At 33.5% G+C, this 22343-nt stretch overlaps 1 protein-coding gene across 5 annotated transcripts in view; it reads left to right on the forward strand.

The window, feature by feature from the left end:
* The window catches only part of RIMS1 (regulating synaptic membrane exocytosis 1), a 501191-nt gene that overhangs the window by 368904 nt on the left and 109944 nt on the right, over nucleotides 1–22343 (forward strand). For 2 of the 5 annotated variants that reach the window (XM_011987099.1, XM_011987101.1), the window contains exons 16-17: nucleotides 11965–12036; nucleotides 20125–20237. In XM_011987099.1, the coding sequence (XP_011842489.1) occupies nucleotides 11965–12036; nucleotides 20125–20237 (185 nt within the window). Of the gene's footprint in view, nucleotides 1–3055; nucleotides 3140–11964; nucleotides 12037–18869; nucleotides 19053–20124; nucleotides 20238–22343 lie in introns of all 5 variants that reach the window. The other 3 variants (XM_011987098.1, XM_011987100.1, XM_011987097.1) reach the window with 2 other exon arrangements.

The raw sequence follows: 22343 nt of genomic DNA on the forward strand, positions 1-22343 counted from the left end.
TGTGTGTGTGTGTGTGTGTGTGTGTGTGTGTGTGTATGTACATATTTATAAGTGAAATTTAGTTTAAAATAGGAGAAAATTTTAAGGACTAAAATGATTAATGAAAACACAATAAAAATATATGTGTATAATCAGTTATCTCATTTGGTTTCTAATGTTAAAATACCTCATATTTTTAATTTGTGCTATTTATGGAATTAATGATTTACGTTTTTATATAATGCCTTTTTTAGATAATTAAGCTTCTTAGCCATGTTCTGCCAAGACATATGCACCATTAAAAGATGTGTCTGTATGCAAGTGTAGGTATTAATAGCACATTTAAACACACATATACATTTGTTTTAAAGTTTATCAATGCCTAGGGGAGAGGGAAGAGCTCCAACATAAGTATCATTTAATTGCTTTCTGAGGCCTATCAATTCTCAATCCCTTTATATCAATAGCACTCTTTATTTCTTGGTTAAGGTTCTCATTATTCTTTATCCCCCAAGCCAATAGCCTTATATCATTATTTACTTAAATATTCACAAATATTTATTCTGTGCTATGCATAATGGATGCAATTGTCAAAAAAAAAAAGCCTCACTATTTCCTTCTGCAAGGAGTTCACAGCCTGTTTATTCAGTCCTATAGCCTTCAGAGTGATCTTTCTTCTTTTCTTCTGATCACAGTGAAAGGAGTGGGCTCCCAAGAAATAGATGTGTCTCAATTAATGAATTTAGAATACCTGATACTAAAGTACTAATAATTTCCTAAAGTAACTAAGCAGTGAACTTTTAGGTAGGCTGGTTTGGAAATACAAATCAAGAAAGGACTGGTTTAGTTCAACTTTATGATTAAAATCTCCAACATAGCCTGCCATATTAGCTTGTAAAATGAAAATAGAAATGAAAGTTGAAGCTATGTATATTTCTCATTAACCAGAGTTGGGAAGAGAGATAAAGATTCTAAGCTTGGTCATTCCTTGTAATAGAAAAAAAATAGAAACAGCACCTATTATAGAAAGCATATAAAATATGCTAGTATATTTAAAACTTAGAAAGATGTGTTATTAAAACTCAAGTGACATCTGTTCTTAGGACGAAAACTTGGATGTAAATTGATCCTGCTCTTGTTGTATCCACTGTATGTGGGGAAAAGCAAAGAGATTTATTCTGTTGGTACTACATATCAGCATATTCAGAAGGACTTTAACTGTACAAATATACATGTATTAAGCCAAATATTTGTTTAAAATTACCTTTTAATCGCTTGCATTCACAATTGCTTGTTTCTAAATGTACATCTTTCTCCCTCACAGCTTTCACTGCATGTTTCATAATTAAGCCATTTTTACTTGCTTTTTCTTTACTTTTATGTTTAAATAAGCAGAAGGACTGGAATTTTACCCTAGGAAGGAGGTTATTCATAATTCTGTCAAGTTAATATTATTGCTTCACGGAAAAATACTAAGTCTATATTTGTGTTTTCAAATAACACCAAAAGTTTTAACACAACGGAGTATATACTTTAATGTAGAAAATGCTCTCATTGTAATTGTTTTCCAATTATTTTACAAATATTTCTTTATTTCATCTATAGAACAAAAGCCAGTACAGTGAAAAGAAACTTTTTAAAACATTCAGATTGGATTGACCAATCCTTGAAATAATTTTAAAAAATTAAATAATTTAAAATTAATGCGAAATGTTATTTTATAAACATTTACCACCTTTAAGAGTGTGTTCCACACATTTTTATCTTCTGCTCAAAATTTGCTATTCAGTATCTTCACTTGCTTCATGGCTTCTTCAAAGCCTGACTTGAATCATGCCAAGTTTGTTTATTTAAGATTGATTAAACAAAGGCTTCCAGAGGATTTCAGAATCAGTATCTGATGACCTCGCATATCCTGAGTGACAAAAACCCTTTGCTATGTTTGGCCGGATGGTCTAAAATATCCAAGTTGTATCTGGTAAGTTTTCAAAAAGAAAACTTTTTTTTTGAAATGTTAGGACTAAACTCCTTTGGAGAGTTATAAAATCTTATACCTAAATGAGTCTTTTAAGACTATCCACTTATTCCTGCTTTCATACAAGAAAGCCAATATCTATAGAAAAATATCCTGTTAGAATTTTCATATATAATAAATAAAAAAATTTAATTCTGACCCATTCAGTGTCTTATTTCCTCAGTTTTAACTAGATGTTTGAAATCTGTGGCTGTACACAGACAGAATCTAAAGGTAGCTTAACAAAGGAATGAACCAGTTGTCTAACTTGGGTTTACTGTTAATCACAAGAAAAGTATTATTGTAAATGCTGAGCTAAAAAGCATCCATTTAATTGACATACTTTTGCAAATAAAAACCAGTGAAACTAAAAAAAAATTAATGCTAATTTATCATTTCATATATCTATGTTCTTTGCTTTTGTTTATAGGTATCGTTTACTTACAGCTTTTAAAGTTCAGTAATTAGCCCTGTGGTTTTTGACAAGAAAATTTAAGAATTCACTGGTAGATTTCCCATGAATTATTTCTTCATGTCACTGTTTCAACACTAAATAACATTTTTATTTCTTCTACCTAACTGTGTTCCTACTTTGTATTAAATTCACACATCCCCACCTTTGCAACTCTACACAGTAATTTCAAGGCCTGGTATCACAAAATCATTGGTACCTTATTAAACCTATTTATTCAAACATAAGCCAGATTCCTGAAGATGCATCTTTAAAAACTTAAAGTTACATTAATATATATATATTTATAGATTAAATATGCACATAGAAGCACATTTTGGAAGAACAAAACTACACTTACTAGGCGGATTCCAAACATCTCCTAAATAAATTGTTTCTTTATTCACTTGTAAGATTATAGGTTTTAATGTTCTTAAAGTATTGTAACTTATCTTTCCAAGGCTTATAAAAGTGAAAATTAAATTATGGAGCAAAGAATCTACACTTTGCCTTTATGGGGTGCTTTTCCAGTCCTGTTGTTCCATGTATTCTTTTATTTTAGGAGTTACTAAATGTCCTGTTTTTTCCTGTCTTGTTCACTGGGCAAACAGGGGTAGATGGTCCCCCTCCCTAGATAGGAGACGACCTCCTAGTCCCAGGATTCAAATCCAGCATGCGTCTCCGGAGAATGACAGGTACTAGTCAACTCCTCCTCACAAACAAGTGGCTTCTAGAAGCTTATAGGCCACCAACTGAAGGATAACCAAGAGAAATGTTGAATGTGATGTGCTTTATTCCAGAAGCCAGAGCCAGATATGTTGGATATAGCCAACTCTAGTAAAGCACCTCAGAATATTTACTGAAATGAGGATAGCATACAAATGGCAGAGTTTAAACACAGTGAAGTCAGGATCCATTGAAAGAATGTTCTGTTTTGAAGAGCATTTGATTGTGTTTTGAATTTCTGGAAACAAATTTAAATACTGTTTTTGTTGACAAGTAAATAAATAAAAATTCTCAGGTGCTTTAGATTATACTAAAATCTGTCACAGAGCCTATTGTTTGTTATATTGGTTGATGATTTTATCTCAGTTGTCTTGTTTTGCTGCTGTGTACACATTAACAATGAGGTTTAGGCTTTGATTATATTAAGAAATGTCTGTTTTATAAAGTAAAATACCTGGTTTTTATATATTTTATAAATATTGTATTGTTAAACACAATATTGTCCAGGGCTAAGGCGTCAGTACACAAGGTAGGTTTTTAAAAATAGCATCAGTGCTTTGAATCCACTTTATGCTGATATGTCAGAAGTGCCACAACATATATTTTCCATTACTTTGTTCTTCTCAGTTTGAAGTTGACCCAGTTTTCCTATTTTATGGTGTTTATAGGCTTTATCTTTAAATGTGTTTTCCTGACTGGTCACAAAGGTTTTTGGGTGTTTGAGATGCTTCTCTTCTGGTTCAAGTAGAAATTCAGCCAACGCATTGGTAATATTTATTCAGCAGATAGTAGATGTGGTATCTCAGAAGCAGCACAACTAGTCATGTAAACATACAGATTTTTTTTAGTATCTGTATGTATAGCAGAGTAATTTAAGCCCTAGTTAAGCGTGATACAATTTATTTTCTGTGTTTGTAAACAATCAAGATATCCTCAGGATTTTAGCTTGAAAGAAAAAGGAAACATTGTCACCAAGAAAAAAATTAAGGTTGTTTTACGGATATTGGAAAATACTACAAACTGATATTTTATGAAGGTTTCAGGAAAGTTTTAGCATCTTTTAATCTCTAAGATACTTGCCTCAATGTGATTTATACTTACGTATTTGGAAATTAAATGTAATTCTTTCTGCTACTGTCTGATTTCTAGGATAGAAATTCTGGGACTAGAAAAACTAGTAACCAATCTAAAAAGTGTTACAAATGTAGAGTCTTCTCAAAAAAGAATATAAAATAATTGTGTAAATTAAATAAAAATTTATATCTATATTGCTACTCATTTATTCAATAAATACTTACTGTACCCCTACTATGCACCCTATTCTAATGACTAGGTCACAACAGTGATTAAGACAGACAAAGTCCTGGCCATCATGGAACTTAGAATTTTCTTTTAGAAAAGATAATTCTGTGCCAGGCATGGCAGCTCACACCTGTAATCCCAGCACTTTGAGATGCCAAGGCCAAGTGGGGAGGATTACTTGAGCCCAGGAGTTTGAGACCAGCCTGGGCACCATAGTAAGACAGCACCTCTGCAAACAGTTTCAGAATTAGCTGGATGTGGTGGCACATGCCTGTAGTCCCAGCTACTCAGGAGGGTGAGGTGGGCACACAATCTGTGAGCCCAGGAGGTCAAGGTTGTAGTGAGCCATGGTCATACCACTGCATTCCAGCCTGGGCAACAGAGTGAGACCCTGTCTGCCTCTCATCCCCAAGAAAATAAAAAAAGAAAAGATAATTCTAGAAAACCTTTGTGTGTATTCCAAAACAAATAAAATAGTAGATTTCATCTTCTGTATTGACTGAGTATAGGAAAATTAAACATGAGGATCTTTGTAATGAATATAAATGTAAGTTTATCTGGGCATTGATTAAGCAAAATGGAAATTCAAATAATACTTTCAGTTCTTACATACATGAGATGTTATTAGCTGAATTTACTGGTATATGAATTATTCCATTTGATTGTCTAGATTGTATATATAACTATAAGAATAGATTTTGGGAACAGAAATGATCCTTTTAGATAAGATTATTAAAATAAATTCTTACTAAATACATAATTTTGAGTACATATTTTGCTGTTTTATGATGACATATTTATAGATAAGTCCTATGTTCAACCAAAATAAATACGTTTTATATCTCTTGATACTATTATTTATTTATGTAGAGAATAGAAAATTATTACAATTGTATTAAAATATAAGATGGATATGTACTTATAAAATGAGAGATAAATTATGTCAACTAATGTTACATTCATAGGTTACCAGGTCAACCACTTGACAAATCATAATGAACACTGGCATTTCATTTCTCATCAGCTCTGATTTTACTCATTCAGAAGTTTCTGCCAATTTCTAAATGAAGTAAATATGGCATGAGATTTGGATATAGTGAATGTTCATAAGAATTTAGGCATTAGGTGACTTTTATCATTGGACACTGGTAGCCAGGAAAATATTCTAAAGTTAATAATAATTTATACAATTCCGTTTTGGATATCTTCTATCAGGGCCGTAGTTGATTATTTTGAAAATAACATTGTAATGCAGAAAGTAAATTATTCCTTAAGAGAGTTCTCCAGTACATTCAAATAAACTGAAAAGTATTTAGTTGCCCTCTTGTTTCCCACAGCATATATTTGTATACAAACACATAATGTTTAGTGAACTATTTCTCCATAATTTAATTTTAGTAGTAAGCATTCTCAGTTTTATCTCAAGTGATACCATAGATTTTTTTGGAATTAACATGAAGATAGGTTTATCTAAGAATATTTTCTAGAAATTGAGAAAATTTAAAACATTGATGAAGAAAAAGTACATAAATTTGGAATCCCAGGGCATATTTCTGATTTTAAAATTATAGTGAAAATTTTCTTGTAGTTTTATTTCTAAAACTGTTGACCCTTAAAAAAACATTCCAATAACAAAGCATCTCCTTATAAATAACATTATTTTAATACATGAAAATACTAATGAATCTGTATATATGTAATTGTATGAGTTTTAATTAAACTTAGATTGAGTTGTAGCTTGAAATTAACCAAAATTTGTCAGTAGCCATTTAGAAAAAATATATTTTAATATGGCCCTGAAGCATCAGAGTTCTGAGTTTAGTGCTTACAGTTTAATCGGTCATCTTTAAGAATGAAAGGCCGTGTAAGTTATTATTGAATAAAACTCTAAACTATTTTGGTAAATGTTTTATTCAAGAAAATGCAATATTTTCATTGGGTCCATTTTGAGGTATATTTTAACATGTCACTGGCTTTAACAAATTACTGGAGTTACTATCGTCAACATTTTGATTGAGAATGGTATATATACGTGTGTGTGTGTATATATATGTGTGTGTGTGTATAGCACATTAAGACAGTATAAGCCATCTAAGTAGTCAGCCATATATATACACACATATATGTATATACACACATATATATGTATATATGATTTTTAAGGGTACAATTTAGTAGTGCTTAACTCAAATACCAAAAATATTTGGTAAAATAATCTTATTTCCAGAACTTTAAATTTTTCAGTTAAGTAAAGCATCCCACTATATTTAATTTCTGAGTTGTTCTGCTAAAGTGGCTCTAATTTCTTTTGCAGATAACCAAATTTGTGTGGTTTCCTATGCCTATCAGTTGGTAGCAGCTACTTGTCTATAAGAATCCTCAACCGAAAGTGTCAAGTGGTTTCTTTTGATTTAAAATGAATTAATCTTATTCCTCCTTTGAAAATATTCTGGGACAAACAAGTCACAAACTTTTTCACTTCCAGAATTCATGGCAGTTGCCACATATTTTCAGAGTTGGTGTAGAACCACTTATAAATAAATTCAGTACGTTACCTTATTTCTTTTTGATCTATAACATCCTTTATTATCTGTGCTTTTCAAAAATACTCTTTGAATGAATGAACAAAGTGTATCCATGAACTAAAATATGGTGAGTCTATTTAATAGCTACAGTCATATACATAAATATCAATAATATACAGGAAGGTAAATGTATCTTAATTGCATGCATCCATCTTCACTGCATAGGAACATCTCTTGTTTAGGTTGATTCTATTCCAATTTAATTTTTCCTTCCCAAACTTAATGAGTAAATAGGGTGACAGAAATTTGCATTGCACATTAAGACAGTATAAGCCATCTAAGTAGCCAAAATATAGACAGATATATTCTTATGATACAAGTGTTAGCTCTAATTAAATGAAAACATTATGTAGTAGACTTTTGCTACAGTATTTCCAAAGCAAAAGAAAAGTCTACTACGTAATGTTAATTTTGTCCTTTAATAACATTTTAGTATTAATTTTGTCATTTAATAAAATTTTAATGCCTTCAGAAAAGCTTTATTTACCTATGTCTTTAGGGAGTTACCCTAACTGAAATTAGATATTGAAAAGGAAAAGAAAACACATAAATTTTTAACAATTATCTCTTTTTCATCAGTTCATTTTATCAATCTTCACACTAAATTAATAGAGGAAATAATCACTGAAAATGGAACTTCAAAAGAATTCAGGTTTAAGTAGAAACATCCCATTTTCTGATTTTTACTCTTGCTTTGATTTAATAATAAAATAATTGCTCTATACCTCACATTTGAATGTACCTTTATAGCTTTAAAAGAATTTCTTTAGTACACTGTGAACGAGAAAGCATAAGGCCAAAAATTACATAACAATTCAGTTGTGAATAAAGGGAGAAAAACTCAAGATTTCTGATTCTTGCATGTGTAAACCAAGTAAATATTCTTTATGAATAATACTGTAAAGATAAAAAACTTATACCAGAACAAAAAAGCATGTTTAGACTTAAAAAAAAGTCTAATGACTATAAACATAATGAAAACACTGAAACAGTCTTGTCTTGTTCACTCGTGCCCAGGGATCTCTCAGGTAAACATCTAATCATTCAAAGTGAACATGTGGCAGAGTCAGCAGATAACTTAAGCACTTAGGGGTGTGATGGTGTTATCCTCATCAACTTATTAAGGTCTGTCATAGCTTGGATAAGACACTTAAACTTTTGTGGACTAACTTTCCTCGTCTCTAAACTTAACTGGTTATACATGGAATAGTGGAATTTTAATGTCTATAGGATTTTAATGTCTATAAAATTCCTATGGATTGTTCTAACTTTTCCTATTTTACATATCTCAATCCAATTTATTCTAAGAAACGGCTGTGTTAAAATATACAATATTTTGGCTATAATTTAGGATTGAAAATAGAAAATAACGTTAGAATTTTCTATTTTATTCTCTTCTCCTTTACAGGAAATTATTGCAATTAAGTGCATATCATTTTAACTCAATTTGCATATTCTTTTAAGGGGTTAGAAGAATTGTAAAGACATATCCTTTGTAGTTATCTTTAGAAGAATCTTTAATGAAAGTAAATTTCATTGATATTTGAAGAGAAAAAAGGGGCATCCTCAATAAGAGGGTTAAAAATGAAAACAAAAATTAAAAAGTTAGATTATGAGCCTTTGCATGAATATTTGTTATCCAGTTATAGAGCCCTGGCTCTGAGTTTTATATTTTTATAGATGAGTAAGAAAAGTCTTTGCCTTCAAAAAACAAATATTTAAAGCAATATTTTAATAGCACCACTTGCTAATTCCAAGTAATGCAAAAAACAGTCAATTCTAATTCTATGTAATACTACAAAAACTACAAATACTACAATACTAAGTACTACTGAAATATTTAAAATTAGCAAAATCTGTGCAGTGGTAGTGGTATTGTGGCCACTCTTTAGGTAAAAGAAAACTAAAGCATGGAGACATTAAGTAACTTCACCAAAATCGCCTGACTAGCCAGAAACAGAGCTGAGATTACACCCAGTCTGACTCTAGAATTAATTATTTTAGCCACTTATGCCAGAGACACAACATGATTACTGCTGTTCAGATTATGGACACTCAGTTCACCTCCTGGCTAGATGTTGAATGACCATGTAAGCTAGAACAAAGTAATCTCTAACTCTCAATTTGCTTATTCCTAAAAAGAATAAAAGAGTAGTACCTACTTCTGAATTGGAAAGAAGGTATAAGATAATGCAGATAAGGTGGACATGCTAGCACAGAGAAAGCTCTCAGTAAATGTTATATATTAGTAATATCATCATCACTGTTTTAACAATCATTGATTACTGTGATAATCTAATATATGAATCCATTACATTTTAGGAGATGAAAAGAGGAGGAGGAGTTTGAAAGTTTCACAGAGGAAATGAAATATCAATTGGGTCCAGAAATTAATAGAAGTTGCCAGGGATCAGAAGAAAAGCAGGCTATTTCAAAAAGATGCCTATAACCCTTTGATTGTGCAGAAGTCTTATTCAAGGGCCCACCAGATTCTACATGATTTCTCTGTCTTCTCCTGTAAAATTTTTCATCTGAATCACCTCTCTTGACCCCTGCCTCCTTATTATTTCTTATTATTTCTTCCCTTTTCCTGAGATACTTTTTCTCTAACAATATACATGGCTATCTCCTTCACTTTACGTCTTTGCCAAAATGTCACTATTTCAATAAGTCCTTTCCAACCACCCTACTTAAAATTGCAATCTGCCCCTGCCCCTAAACTCCCACCTTCTTACCCTGGTTTACTTTTGTTGTTGGCATGTATCACCTTTTCCCATACTATATAATGTACTTATTTGAGCTACTTTTTGTTGTTTATTTTTTGCCTTGTATCAACAAAATGTACATTTCTTGAAGGTAGAGATAATTGTGTTTTTTTTCCACAGACATATTCCAACCACCTAGAACAGTGCCTAGTACATACACATGCACAAGTATTTGTTGGATGAATGAATGAATGATTGGAAATCTTAACGACAGTGAGTTTTGTGGGTCTTCCTGAATCTGTCCGCTCTCATCTGCTCTACTTGTGTTGAAGATGAGAAAAGGAGCATTTGATCTTCCAGTCAGTTGCCCAAGCACTGTGGGGACCAAGCGTAAATTTCCCATAACTATATTTTTATTTCGAGCTCCAATACCTCCTGAGCCTGCAGATCTAATTACCAATCCTCTCTTCTCCCCTTACTTCTCATCCTCCCACTATGCTTATGCCTTCTTCCCTGTGCTTCAGGAACAAGATTCCATTCCCAACAACATCTCCCATTGATTTCAGCCATGAAATCAATCATGAAGTCTCTGCCCGCCTACTACCCATGATCCCCTCTCCTGACCATAGAAGCAATCAGGTAAATAAGAACCTTAATGTCAGAGAGAGAGAGTCATCTGTTAGTGATTTCCTGGCACCTGATTTCATGGTTTCATTTCTTCATTCCAGAACAAAGATACACCCATAAGGCGTGTGTCAGAATCTATCTCTTCCACTCTTTGCTGTATAGTATATAACAGAAACAGCTTAGGAGCCAGATAGACTTAGATTTTAATCCTAGCTTTGCCACTTTCTAACTGAGTAGCCTTTCCCTAAGCCTGTTTCTTCATCTACAAAATGGAAATGACACATTCTTAAAGGATTTTCATGGAGTTTAATACGTTCATACCGCCCCCCCCCCAGTGCCTGCCATAGTTATCCCTCAATATATTGAGTACCCTCTTTTCCAACTAGTAAGGGAATATGATGTCTCCTTCCTCTATTTCTTCCTTTTTTATCTTAGAAGTGGGATGTCAGATTAACACGAGTCTGAAAACACACAGCGGAAACGCTGAATTGAAGGGGCAAGAGAGTGTGAACACAATTTCTGGGGAAAGTGGAAGAGATTGGGAGAGATGAGCAGTCACAGGCTTGTACCTTGATATGTGTTCCTAGTGCCTAGCAGAACTTGGTATATACTAGATACTTAGTTAGGATGTCACACATTAATAAGTAAAGACAGATACTTGTCTCAACATTGTTGGGGGAAAGGGATTATCAGTAAAGAAAAATAAACTTAATTTGTAGATAATAACATTAAATACACATTCTTAGGGTTTCGCTCTTTTTTTGTAATAAGTGTGAGCTTCTTGACCACAATATTTTACATTGCTTATTTCAAATATATGGTACGTCAGACATTTTAGGCTAATTAGACATACGTAAGCTGCCGTGGAGAAGCAAATTATTTCTGTGGGAAAAATGCATTTCAAATGTTCAGTGTACACATGTACTTTTAAACAGTAGAATAAACTGGGGACTGTGGTTTGTAATGTGATTAAAATGCTATGTGCTTTTAAAAATACTATATAATTTATACAAGCATCTTTATGAAAAAATTTTTAATGATTTTAATAGTTTATATAAATACTTTCATTTATGTAAAACATCTTTAACTATAGCATTTTTCTTCTCTTTTCTTCACAATTTGTGGGGAACAGAACGAAAAAATCTTTGTAGCACCAAGTTTCAACTTGTGAAAGTGGAGGGCATTTCACCCCTTTGAAGCCTTTCAGCACCTAAACTATTACCATCATCACATTTATCATTATTACATTTCACCATTGTATTTGTTTGGTCATCGGCAGAGGCTGAGTTGCTCAGTAGGGGTTCATATTGTAGACATATTTGTCTAGACTAATGAAATGTCAGCTTCTCACATCTTCTGTTGGGCAACTTGTGTCTTCCACTTGGCACCAATTCTGGTTTTCATTTTATTTATTCATTCATCATTCATTCGTTTATTTAGTTTTGAAAAGTACTGACTGACAAAATCATTTAGGTAATATAGTTGCCATTTTTCATGTCTATTGCGTTTATCATTGTATGATGTTAATGTAGCTTTATTCATCATATATTTTGTGTTTAACATTTCATTCCACAGGCACTCCAGAAAGTCTGAAAGATCTAGCATCCAAAAACAGACTAGGAAAGGCACTGCCTCTGATGCAGAAAGGTAGGCTTGGTGTTGTGGTGTGCTGACATCTTCCATTTTATGAGTATATTTAGGGGTGCTGTCACTCTCATTTTACATGATCAGTTCTTAAACACAAATTGTGATGTTTAAAGGCATTCATGTAACTAAACCTACCCGTAAATGGAAATGATCTCATTGAAGAAGAGAAGGATAATTTCAAGGCATTTCTTAAATCTTAGGGTTCAAAAAATAATTATGTATTTCTCTTAGTGATCATTCTGATTACTAATAAGGATTAAATCCATACTCATTCCTATATACATATTAGAACATTAATATTTTGTTTCTGATATCATTTTAAATGTTACCAATGAATGTAGTGCCTGGAATATGCAAATTATTGACTGTCTTATTTATCTAAATAATGCCGTCTTTTAAAAAAATCACTTTTCTACAAATGTATATTCTAATATTCTACTGGTATATTATAACCAAGGATATACATTGAGTTAGTGTAAAAATTATAAGGGATTGCTAACCTTTTGTTTGCAATTTGTCCAATTCTACAAAGGTTTTAAGTATTTTTGGGTACAACATATTGACACTTTTTGTTGTTAACATAGTGTAAAAAGATCTAAGAATTGCAACTAACATATATTCATTCACCCATTCATTTATCCAACAATGATTGAGCGCATGTAAAGGGACACAGATGTAAATAAATGAGTGTATTCAAGTATCACAGCTTTCATTATAGAGGTATGCACAGGTACAGTATGAACATAAGGAAAGGTGTGGGGTAAGGATGTAATTAGGAAATGCTTCATAAACAGATGTCCCTTGAGCTAAATCCAGATACATAAAAGTATGTGTGAAGAGTGGAGTATTCTAAGAGGGGACAACGTGAGAAAACACTGAGATTGGAAATATTTTCTTGAGTTTGGGGAAATGGTACCAGTTTTGGGATGGAGAACAGGATTCAGTGGATAGAAAAGAGGCCTGAAAATAAAATCAGAGGAATTCTGAGAGATTAAATGAGTGACATCACTATGCCATGTTAATACCATGCTAAAGAATTTCAACTTCTTTATTGATCTGTGAGCCACAGGTGTACTTTAAACATGGGAGGCAGAGGATCTGTTTTGAGTTCCAGAATTATAAATCACTTTGATTTTTGGAAGGTGGATCAAAGGACCTAGGGGTAGATGCAAGGCATCAGCCAGGCTATCCCAATAGGCCTAGTAGAGATAGAATTTGTACAATTCAATGATTCATTCATTTAACAGATATGTACCAACTATGTGCTAAGTTCAAGTAATAAAATAACAAGTAGCAAAAAAGAAAAGCTTTCCAGAGGATATTAACACTGAGTTGAGATCTGAAAAATGAGTAGGTGTGAGACATATCAACAGATATGGTAGGTAAAAGGGAGATGAAATTTACTTCTGGACAGTGGTCCGTGGAGGTATGACTATTTAGGGAACTTGATTCACAATGGAGTAAGGATACAGGGGACTCACAAAAAGTGTTGAGTAGTAAAAGGAGTTGGACTTTGAGGAAGGAAATTGATCGATTGATAGATAGATAGCCTTTGATGAACCAATGTTTGTATTTTCACATTCTTTAATCCCAGCTCAATTAACTGCAATTTCTTTACCATCATTGTAAATAACTATGATTTCTTAGATAAATTTTCAGTCTTCAACCATCATTTTCAGCCCCCTTTACAGAATTTCAATTATTTTGATATGACTAAACCTTTTCCTTGAAGTTGTGTTCTTTTAATTCTATTCAGTATTCTTTCATTCATTTTTAAAAAATACTAGTTGAAGCTGGGCGTGGTAGCTCACACCTGTAATCCCAGCACTTTGGGAGGCCAAGGCAGACAAATCACCTGAGTTTGGGAGTTTGAGACCAACCTGGAGAAACCCCATCGCTACTAAAAATACAAAAGTAGCTGGACATCGTGGTGCATGCCTGTAATCCCAGCTACTCAGGAGGCTGAGGCAGGAGAATCGCTTGAACCTGGGAGGCGGAGGTTGCGGTGAGCTGAGATCGCGCCATTGCACTCCAGCCTGGGCAACAAGAGCAAAACTCCGTCTCAAAAAAAAAAAAAAAAAAAAATTGCTAGTTGAGTGACTACTGTGTGTAGTTATATATTAAGGATATATCAGTGAACAAGTTTTTAGGCAATAGTATACTATTTTAGAAAAGGAGATGATGTCAGAGTCAACTGGAGGTGCTTAACTCCAGATTAGTGATATTGAGGCATCTGCCTTTGCAACTCTGAAAGTAATCTGTGAATAAACACTAATCCTCCAATCAGAATAGCAAGGATTTGATAGACTTTCATTTTCAAATGTATGGCACTTACAAATTATATTCCTAATACTCTTGCCTTTCTTTTGCTTATAGTTTAAAGTAGAAAGCTGTAACCTTTTAGATGTGCTTGATTATAATTAAAGCTTTTCATTGATTTTTATTAGAGTGTAAGCTACATGCCTAGTTTCTGTGTGAATTGTTGAATAGCAAGTTACAAAAGAAGAACTGTCCTGGGTTTTCTAATTTATGTTAGCTATGAATAAGAGCTATCAAGAAGATACCTTGAATTTACATCTAGCTACACGTGAACCGAAGACACAGTATAAATGCTTTGGACACTGACTCCTGGCCTTTGAGAGTTGATAACTTCCCAAAAGGAGTCATACTACACAGTTGTGCATTGGTTTCTGGCAAAATTTGCTGTTTAATGATCATAATTTTAGAGGCCTTTTATTGCCCTCAACAAACGTAACCTCATGACAGATAGCCTTGTAAGAATATATTTCGAAAGAGATGATGACCAGTTGTTGTTAGGAGACAAGTAGAACTGATTTATATCTTTTGTGCCAAGCCACTTAAGCATCATATTTTCTTGGGAAGCTTCTTGATAAGATAAAAGTCTAGCTTTTCATGTTCATGTGAATTCACCCATGAGAACTGCTGCCCATCATTTCTGCATTCCATTCTAGTGACTTCTCTTCTTGTGGAAACTGCGCTCTACATTCTAACTGAGAGATGCTTTATTTCTTTATTGGGACTACTATTTAGAATTGCTTACATAGGCATTTTATGGTGTGTTCTTGCAAAAGAGCCTGTGCAGGCCTGTAAGGGACCAGCACAATAGGAACCACTTTGAAAATTTGACCTTAAATACCACATACATGTCCATCCTTTAACAAGTTGTTTAAAAACAAAAACAAAAAACAAAACCATATTTTTTTTTTTAGGTTTTGGTAGAAGCAATTTACTGCAAGTCCATTTGCAGCAATAAAAATGTCTGACTAAAGATTCAAATTTTTGGCCAGGCACGGTGGCTCAAGCCTGTAATCCCAGCACTTTGGGAGGCCGAGACGGGCGGATCACGAGGTCAGGAGATCGAGACCATCCTGGCTAACACGGTGAAACCCCGTCTCTACTAAAAAAAATACAAAAAGCTAGCCGGGCGAGGTGGCGGGCGCCTGTAGTCCCAGCTACTTCGGAGGCTGAGGCAGGAGAATGGCGTAAACCCGGGCTCGGAGCTTGCAGTGAGCTGAGACCCGGCCACTGCACTCCAGCCCGGGCGACAGAGCGAGACTCCAAGATTCAAATTTTTATTGAGAAGTGTGTTTTACTTAAGTGTAAATCAAAACTCTAGATGAAGGAGAGTACGCATGGATTGAACTCAGTGGTAAATGTTTAGATACATATTTGGAGATGGTGAACTAGAGTCAGGCATACATAAGTTTGAATTAAACCTCTTTTTTTTTTTTTTTTTTGAGAGTCTCGCTCTGTTGCCCAGGCTGGAGTGCAGTGACATGATCTTGGCTCACTGCAACTTCTGCCTCCCAGGTGCAAGTGATTCTCCTGCCTCAGCCTCCTGAGTAGCTGGATTACAGGTGCACACTACCATGCCCAGCTAATTTTTGTATTTTTAGTAGAGACAGGGTTTCACCATGTTGGTCAGGCTGCTCTTGAACTCCTGACCTGGTGATCCGCCTGCCTCAGCCTCCCATAGTGCTGGGATTACAAGTGTGAGCAGCCATATGCGGCCACAAACTCATTTTTTAAAAAGGAAGAGATACAGATATACATATTAGAGTGGTAGTTGTTAAATACCATTGTCCATATATTTTGATTCCACAAACTCTGAAACACAGTTCTGTTAAGTCCTGCCAAATAATTTGATACTTGGACATATGATTTGTGTTATAAGATTCATGGTACATCCTGAGATGTGAAATTACCATTTTTTTTCTCATGATACTCAAACAATCCTATCTCACTAGACAGAAAAGAGAGCAAGCATTGGAGCTGGACAGACCTGTGTAGATCCTGCCTCTACCACATTTTAGCTGTTTATCTTTCTCCAGGTCACTCTATGACCCTCAGTCATAAAATAAAATAAAATAAAATAGTAATAATAACACTTCTTAGTGTGTGAGAATACAAAAAGGTACATAGGTATATACTTGTGTGTGTACACATATAGATACATGTATGCATGAATACATGCAGCCTGCCTGCATATGCGCGCAAACACTTTCAGTTCCTGTCATGAATAGATGACCCTATATTGATCCTCAGTAAGGAACAGCTGTTACTGTTATGTTATTTATCCATCCTACACTCCCTGTTTCATTCTCTAACGGGTTGTTCTAAATCTCTGTCATTCTTCTTAACATCCTTACATTCTTAGCACACCCCATTTCACTGAAAAGATCAGGGCACAACAGCCTGGATTCTTTCAACTTTACACCCTGTGCCTCAGAATTTCTTGATTAATTGTCCTTTCTTCTTGCCTAAAAACAAACTATACTTGGTTCTATTATCTCTCCTCTGCAAAACCTTGCTCTTCTCTCTCCAAGCTCTGCATTTTTCCTCTCCCCAGCTTCCCCTTCATAATTCATCATTGCTACCACATTCCTTACTTCCTCTGGCAAAGTGGCTTTCTGTGCTTCTCTTTTGGTCTGTGATCTCATGCTTGTTACAGAGTGGCTGGGGGCAGGAACTCTTTCATTATTGAGGGACTTTTCATGTCAAAGAAAAAAGCATATCTTGTGCTAAACGATTAACATCAAACATTACAGGCTGTTTTCAGACACTGCAAGCCTTGTGGTTCAGGAGATGGAACACTATATGTGGTTGAGCTGTGAATATTCACCCAGGAAGCCATTTATTTGCTCCTGAAATTGCTTTTTATACTTTTGCCATTTAGTTTGGTGTCACAGAAAGTTCACCTAAATTATTTACATTTCAAGTCACATTTGAGTTTTTCTTTTAGTGCTTGTGAATTGCTTTAAGGAATGGAGCAAGATTTAAGTGAAATTGTAATATCCATGACATTTCTCAGTAATAAGGTGAAAACTGTGTAATTCCATTTGCAAGCCACGTTTAGAAAGTGTATCTTGAACAAGGATTGAAGTTTATTGTCATGATAATGGCTTTCAAAGAGTAATAGATAAAACTCTTATCGCTGGAAAGGACTTGATGATGTACTCTATCCCATAGAAATTAATTCTATATAGTTCAGTTAATGTCGATAGTCAATTTAGAATAAACAGTTTTAATATATAGAACACTATGAGTTACTTTTTATTTTAATTTGGAAATTGAGGAAACAGCCCAGGTTTCAGGGTTTGAACTATAGTGTGATAAAGCACTAATTGATAGCTCAAGAAAGTAAAATACACCTTTATTAAAAATCTAAGCTGAACATCTTTTTGTTATCTTCAACCTGACTTTTTCCCGTTTTGTTGTTCTTAAATGAATAAATACTCAGAATCAAAATCATTATAGCTTTAAAAATAATTTTACTTAAAAGAAAAAGAAAAATTGCCAATCTGAATAGAAGTTGACACTGCTTTATGTGCTTTTGGTAATAAATATGTATTCTTTGTTCTCACACATTTTTAGTCACTAAGTGAATTTTACAGTATTGCTTTAAAAGGGATAAGGTATCATTTTATTTCTGTCAAAATAATACATGCTAGGTATTTTAATCATGCATTTTGTTTAAAATATATACCAAAATCAATGAAAAAGGCCAAAGCATGCCTTTATAAAAATAAGTACGTATATATAAACATCGTTTTTTAATTTTTAATTCATTAATTGGCTTTACAATAATTTTAAACACCATAGTAATATAATCATCAAAATATGGATACATACATTTTCAGATATAGTTATATCTGAGAGAACATGTTTTTATCCATATTTAAGCCATTTATATTTAATCAGATGTATAATTAATGAAGCATTCTCCATCTTATATTGTTTTAATTTTTTTGTCTACTTAGATTAACCTCAAAAGCAGCCTTCTTCTGTTGTTTTTGGCATAGTCTTGCTTATTAGAGGAAAATTATGAACATTGTAAAAACATAGAGGCCTACAGTATTTCTTCTTGAAGGCAAGCACTTGAAGCTTCCCTGTATTCATCATCCTAATTACAGTCACTCATTCAAGCAACATAACCTTTATTGAGCTCTTGCTCTCTCTGCAGCTATGTTGTAGGCACTCGAGATAGAGCTCTATAAAACAAAACAAAACAAAAACAAAACAAAAAGCAAACAAAAAAACAGAGACAGGAATCTCTGCCCTTGGTGGAACATACAAGAGGTTTATTACGTTAGAGCAACACCAATTAGCCTTTTAAAACCACATGGCATTCACATTTGCAATAATAACTTGTCAGTTTGATTTGAATTCCATTTCAATAATTGCGTGATGGGTTCTCTTCTTTGAAATTACTGTCATGTATGAGTAACCAGGTTTTCCTTGGACAAATGTGTTGGTATCAAAGTTAATGTGAACCTGCTGACTGAAGATCTTTTTTGGCCCTAATGTTTTAGGGTTCTCCCAACATGTCTTTCTAGAAGGGGACACGCAGCCCCAAGAGCAACTGATCAGCCAGTCATTAGGGGAAAACATCCTGCTCGCTCAAGGTCGAGTGAGCACTCTAGTGTCAGAACACTGTGTTCTATGCACCACCTTGTCCCTGGAGGGTCGGCGCCACCTTCTCCGCTTCTGACAAGGTCGCTATTCAGTGTCCCCCTCAGCATTCATGTCCTGCCTCCGGGTGTTGGTGTGGTGTTGTACCTTCCTGAGCACTCGAAGCTTTCACTCATTTTGACACCATAACTTTTAATCCTTTCTTTGTGACACTTAAATCTCTCCCACATCCTCTTTTACTTGCATCTATCTTCACTGTGCTGGTGGTATTCTATAGTTTCTGCCAATTAGCGCTCATTGAAAATTAAATTTGGCTGTGTTATGTCCTTTCATCTGTTTGTGGCATATTCATATATAATTTTTTTAATTATGTGAAATTTTTATGATAAATTACCTGGAATTAAATGTGTGCTTACTTTAGAAAGCATAAGAGGAAATTTTAAGAATCTTTTATATGTGTTCATTAAAGTGTTAGAATGTGTTAAAGTTCTTTAGTTTGAAAAGTGTTTAAATGCCAACAGATGGAAGTCCGCATAATCCTGGGCAGTAATAATACATCTGCACACTTCTCAAATTTTTATTTGTAATTTTAATGCTAGCACCAGTGTATTTCATAACATGTGTCCAGGATTATTTTAAGTATCTTTCAAATTTGTTCCTATTTAGAAATAAAGTACAAGTGAGTGGTAATTTATAAAAGTCTGCAGCTAGAATTCTTATCAGTTATAAATAATTCTATAGTCTAGATCAACTTAAGAGTAGCAGTTTAGGCAACAGCCTTTCTTACCTCGCTTATACATATTGTTAAGGTCCAGAGGTTGTAATTAGATATATTTGGTTCAGTAATGCCGAAACTGAATAACTTGCCCAGGTAGAACAACTTAATAGAAAGTTAATGAAAAGAAGTGAATTGGATTCTACTCAGTTTAAGAATTCATTATGTAGAACTGTGTGTGGTGCACATTGCCCTATCTCATTTAACCCCTTTTTGTAATATTCCATTTATACATATCATAAAAAGTGTTTGATTCTGCTCCCATTGGCCCAGTGAGGGGGGTTATGTCTATTTTAATAGTAACAGAAAGGAGGAAAAGGTTTTTGTCAGACCACGTTGGAATTTCATTATTTCATGCCCACTTTGCTTTTTGCCTGCAGAATGCACCGACAGAGAAGTCCAACACAATCTCCTCCAGCAGACACATCGTTCAGCAGTCGTAGGGGAAGACAGCTCCCACAAGTGCCAGTGAGAAGCGGCAGTATAGAACAAGGTATCCGATAAAGAGAGATCATTGTCCAAAAATCTTGGATTTGAGAACCTCCTCTATTTATACCCCTTTTATTAAATGAATAGTATTTTGATTATATATAGTTTGCTGAATCCTAAAAATTTAATTTTCTTACAGTCTTTATCCTCAACACCTAGTGACAGTGGTTCATGGCATGCACAGTTTTTGCTGAGTGAGTTTTGCTGGATGAATGAATTTTAGATGGTCGTTTAACAGAAGGGATGGAGACCTAGAAACATCTTATTCCAAAGGGACAAAGGAAGAAAATAAAATTTTAAAATCGCAGTACGATATGGCATTTTATGTGTTAAAAGAATATTTTACCTTTAAAATATGTTTTAAAAATTAAACTTAATCATTCTGAATCCTTTACTATTTTTTTCGTTTAACTTGATTAGCAGTAGCCTATATTTTAATATAAGTTTGATGGTGAAAAAAATGACAGAACACATGTTTTAGTGTCTTCAGCAATTCATATTGCTTGAAGGTTTTCTTATTTTATGCATATATTATTGCTTCATTTTCTGAGCAACAAAGAAGGAGAGAGAGAGAGAGAGAATGTATACAGTCTGATTTTAGTAGAAACTAAATTCTCTAAACTACCTGAGCTAGATGATTTAGACACTAGGTTAAAGTAGTATTCTTCATGTGACCCAAAGTGCTATCACATATCTTAGTAGGTGAAATGATTTGTATCATTATTTTTTATCACATATTTTTAATCAGGGATTTGGTAAGCAATTTACTAAAATAATTTCTACTTTGGGATTGTAATATAAATGTAATAGAATCATTTTTAAGATATTTATTAAAAACCTTCATCCCTGTGAAACAACTGAAAGGTTAACACTTTGATTATTTTTTTTAGCAGTGTTATTGTTGCTGATGGAAAACTTGCATTTCATTTTATATTGAGGGTACAGGGGTACTTGTTTTTCTCACTTAACTGAAGTTCTTTACTGAATGTATCACAGAAATGTTAAAGATCTCAGAAGGTAAATGCATTGTTTCAAAGACTGATGTGGCATAGATTGCCATGCAGAATACTTGATTATAGGAAAATTAGTGTAGATTTTTAAAGGTATCAACTTATTAATAGAGTAACACTGGTGTGATAAACTCTTGAGTTTATATTTTTAAAAATACATTCTATTGATGCTCCATGCTTTAGTTTTCAGGGTTGTTAAAAGGGTTTTCATTTAGTGAACCATGAAAATATGATGCGTTGTGAAACTCTGACTTTCTTTTTTAAAATAGCAGTTAATTCATTGGAATTATTAATTGACATGTTTAACATTTTTCCTCTCCTCTCTGGGAACATTTTAAAATTATTCATAATTAATCTGGCAATAACCCAGATGAAATTGTTTTAAAATTTATTTTTTAAAACAAAAGTTGGTGTTTATTTAACGTATCTATTCATGAGCTCCTGTTGCACAACTGAAAGAACTACAAATGTGGGTGTTTAGTTACAAAGTCGGTGTTACCGATCATATTTTACTAAAGATTGATATTCTAAAACTCGTGTGCTCCTAAAATTCTTTGCATTTCCTCCAGTTGCAAATAAAATATTTTATGGGTTCAAAAGCATATAAGGGTACTGCATATAACTCTCCTATAGTGAGATTGTGGCTACATTATTTCATTATTTCTGTATAAATAAGAATTGCTTCCACAAAATCAGTTATATTGTACGTTGGATTTTGGTTTTTTTAAAAAGCTCATGTTCTATTGTTAATATCAATGTTACTGTTTATGATATTCGTATTCACAGTTGTCTTTCAGAGAAATCATCAATTTGTAAGGATTGAATTAAGGTGGGAAGAAGGGAATGACTACATTGGTGGAGTTATTTTGATATTTAATATGACAAATACACTAATAAACATTTTGGTTATTTGAGTTTCCTGAAATATATGATCCTTAGAGTTATATACGTACAGCTTTTAAAAAATGTGACAACAAGCGTGTATTTTATATATATAAATGTCCTATAAATAAAAGAGACCTGGTGTTTTTTTATGATATAAATATGTGCTTTGGGACTTTTGGTAAATGATCATACTGTCTGCCGTCATCTTTTTATGA

The sequence above is a fragment of the Mandrillus leucophaeus genome, unplaced genomic scaffold (genome assembly GCF_000951045.1).
Source record: "Mandrillus leucophaeus isolate KB7577 unplaced genomic scaffold, Mleu.le_1.0 Scaffold300, whole genome shotgun sequence".
NCBI classification, from domain to species: domain Eukaryota; kingdom Metazoa; phylum Chordata; class Mammalia; order Primates; family Cercopithecidae; genus Mandrillus; species Mandrillus leucophaeus.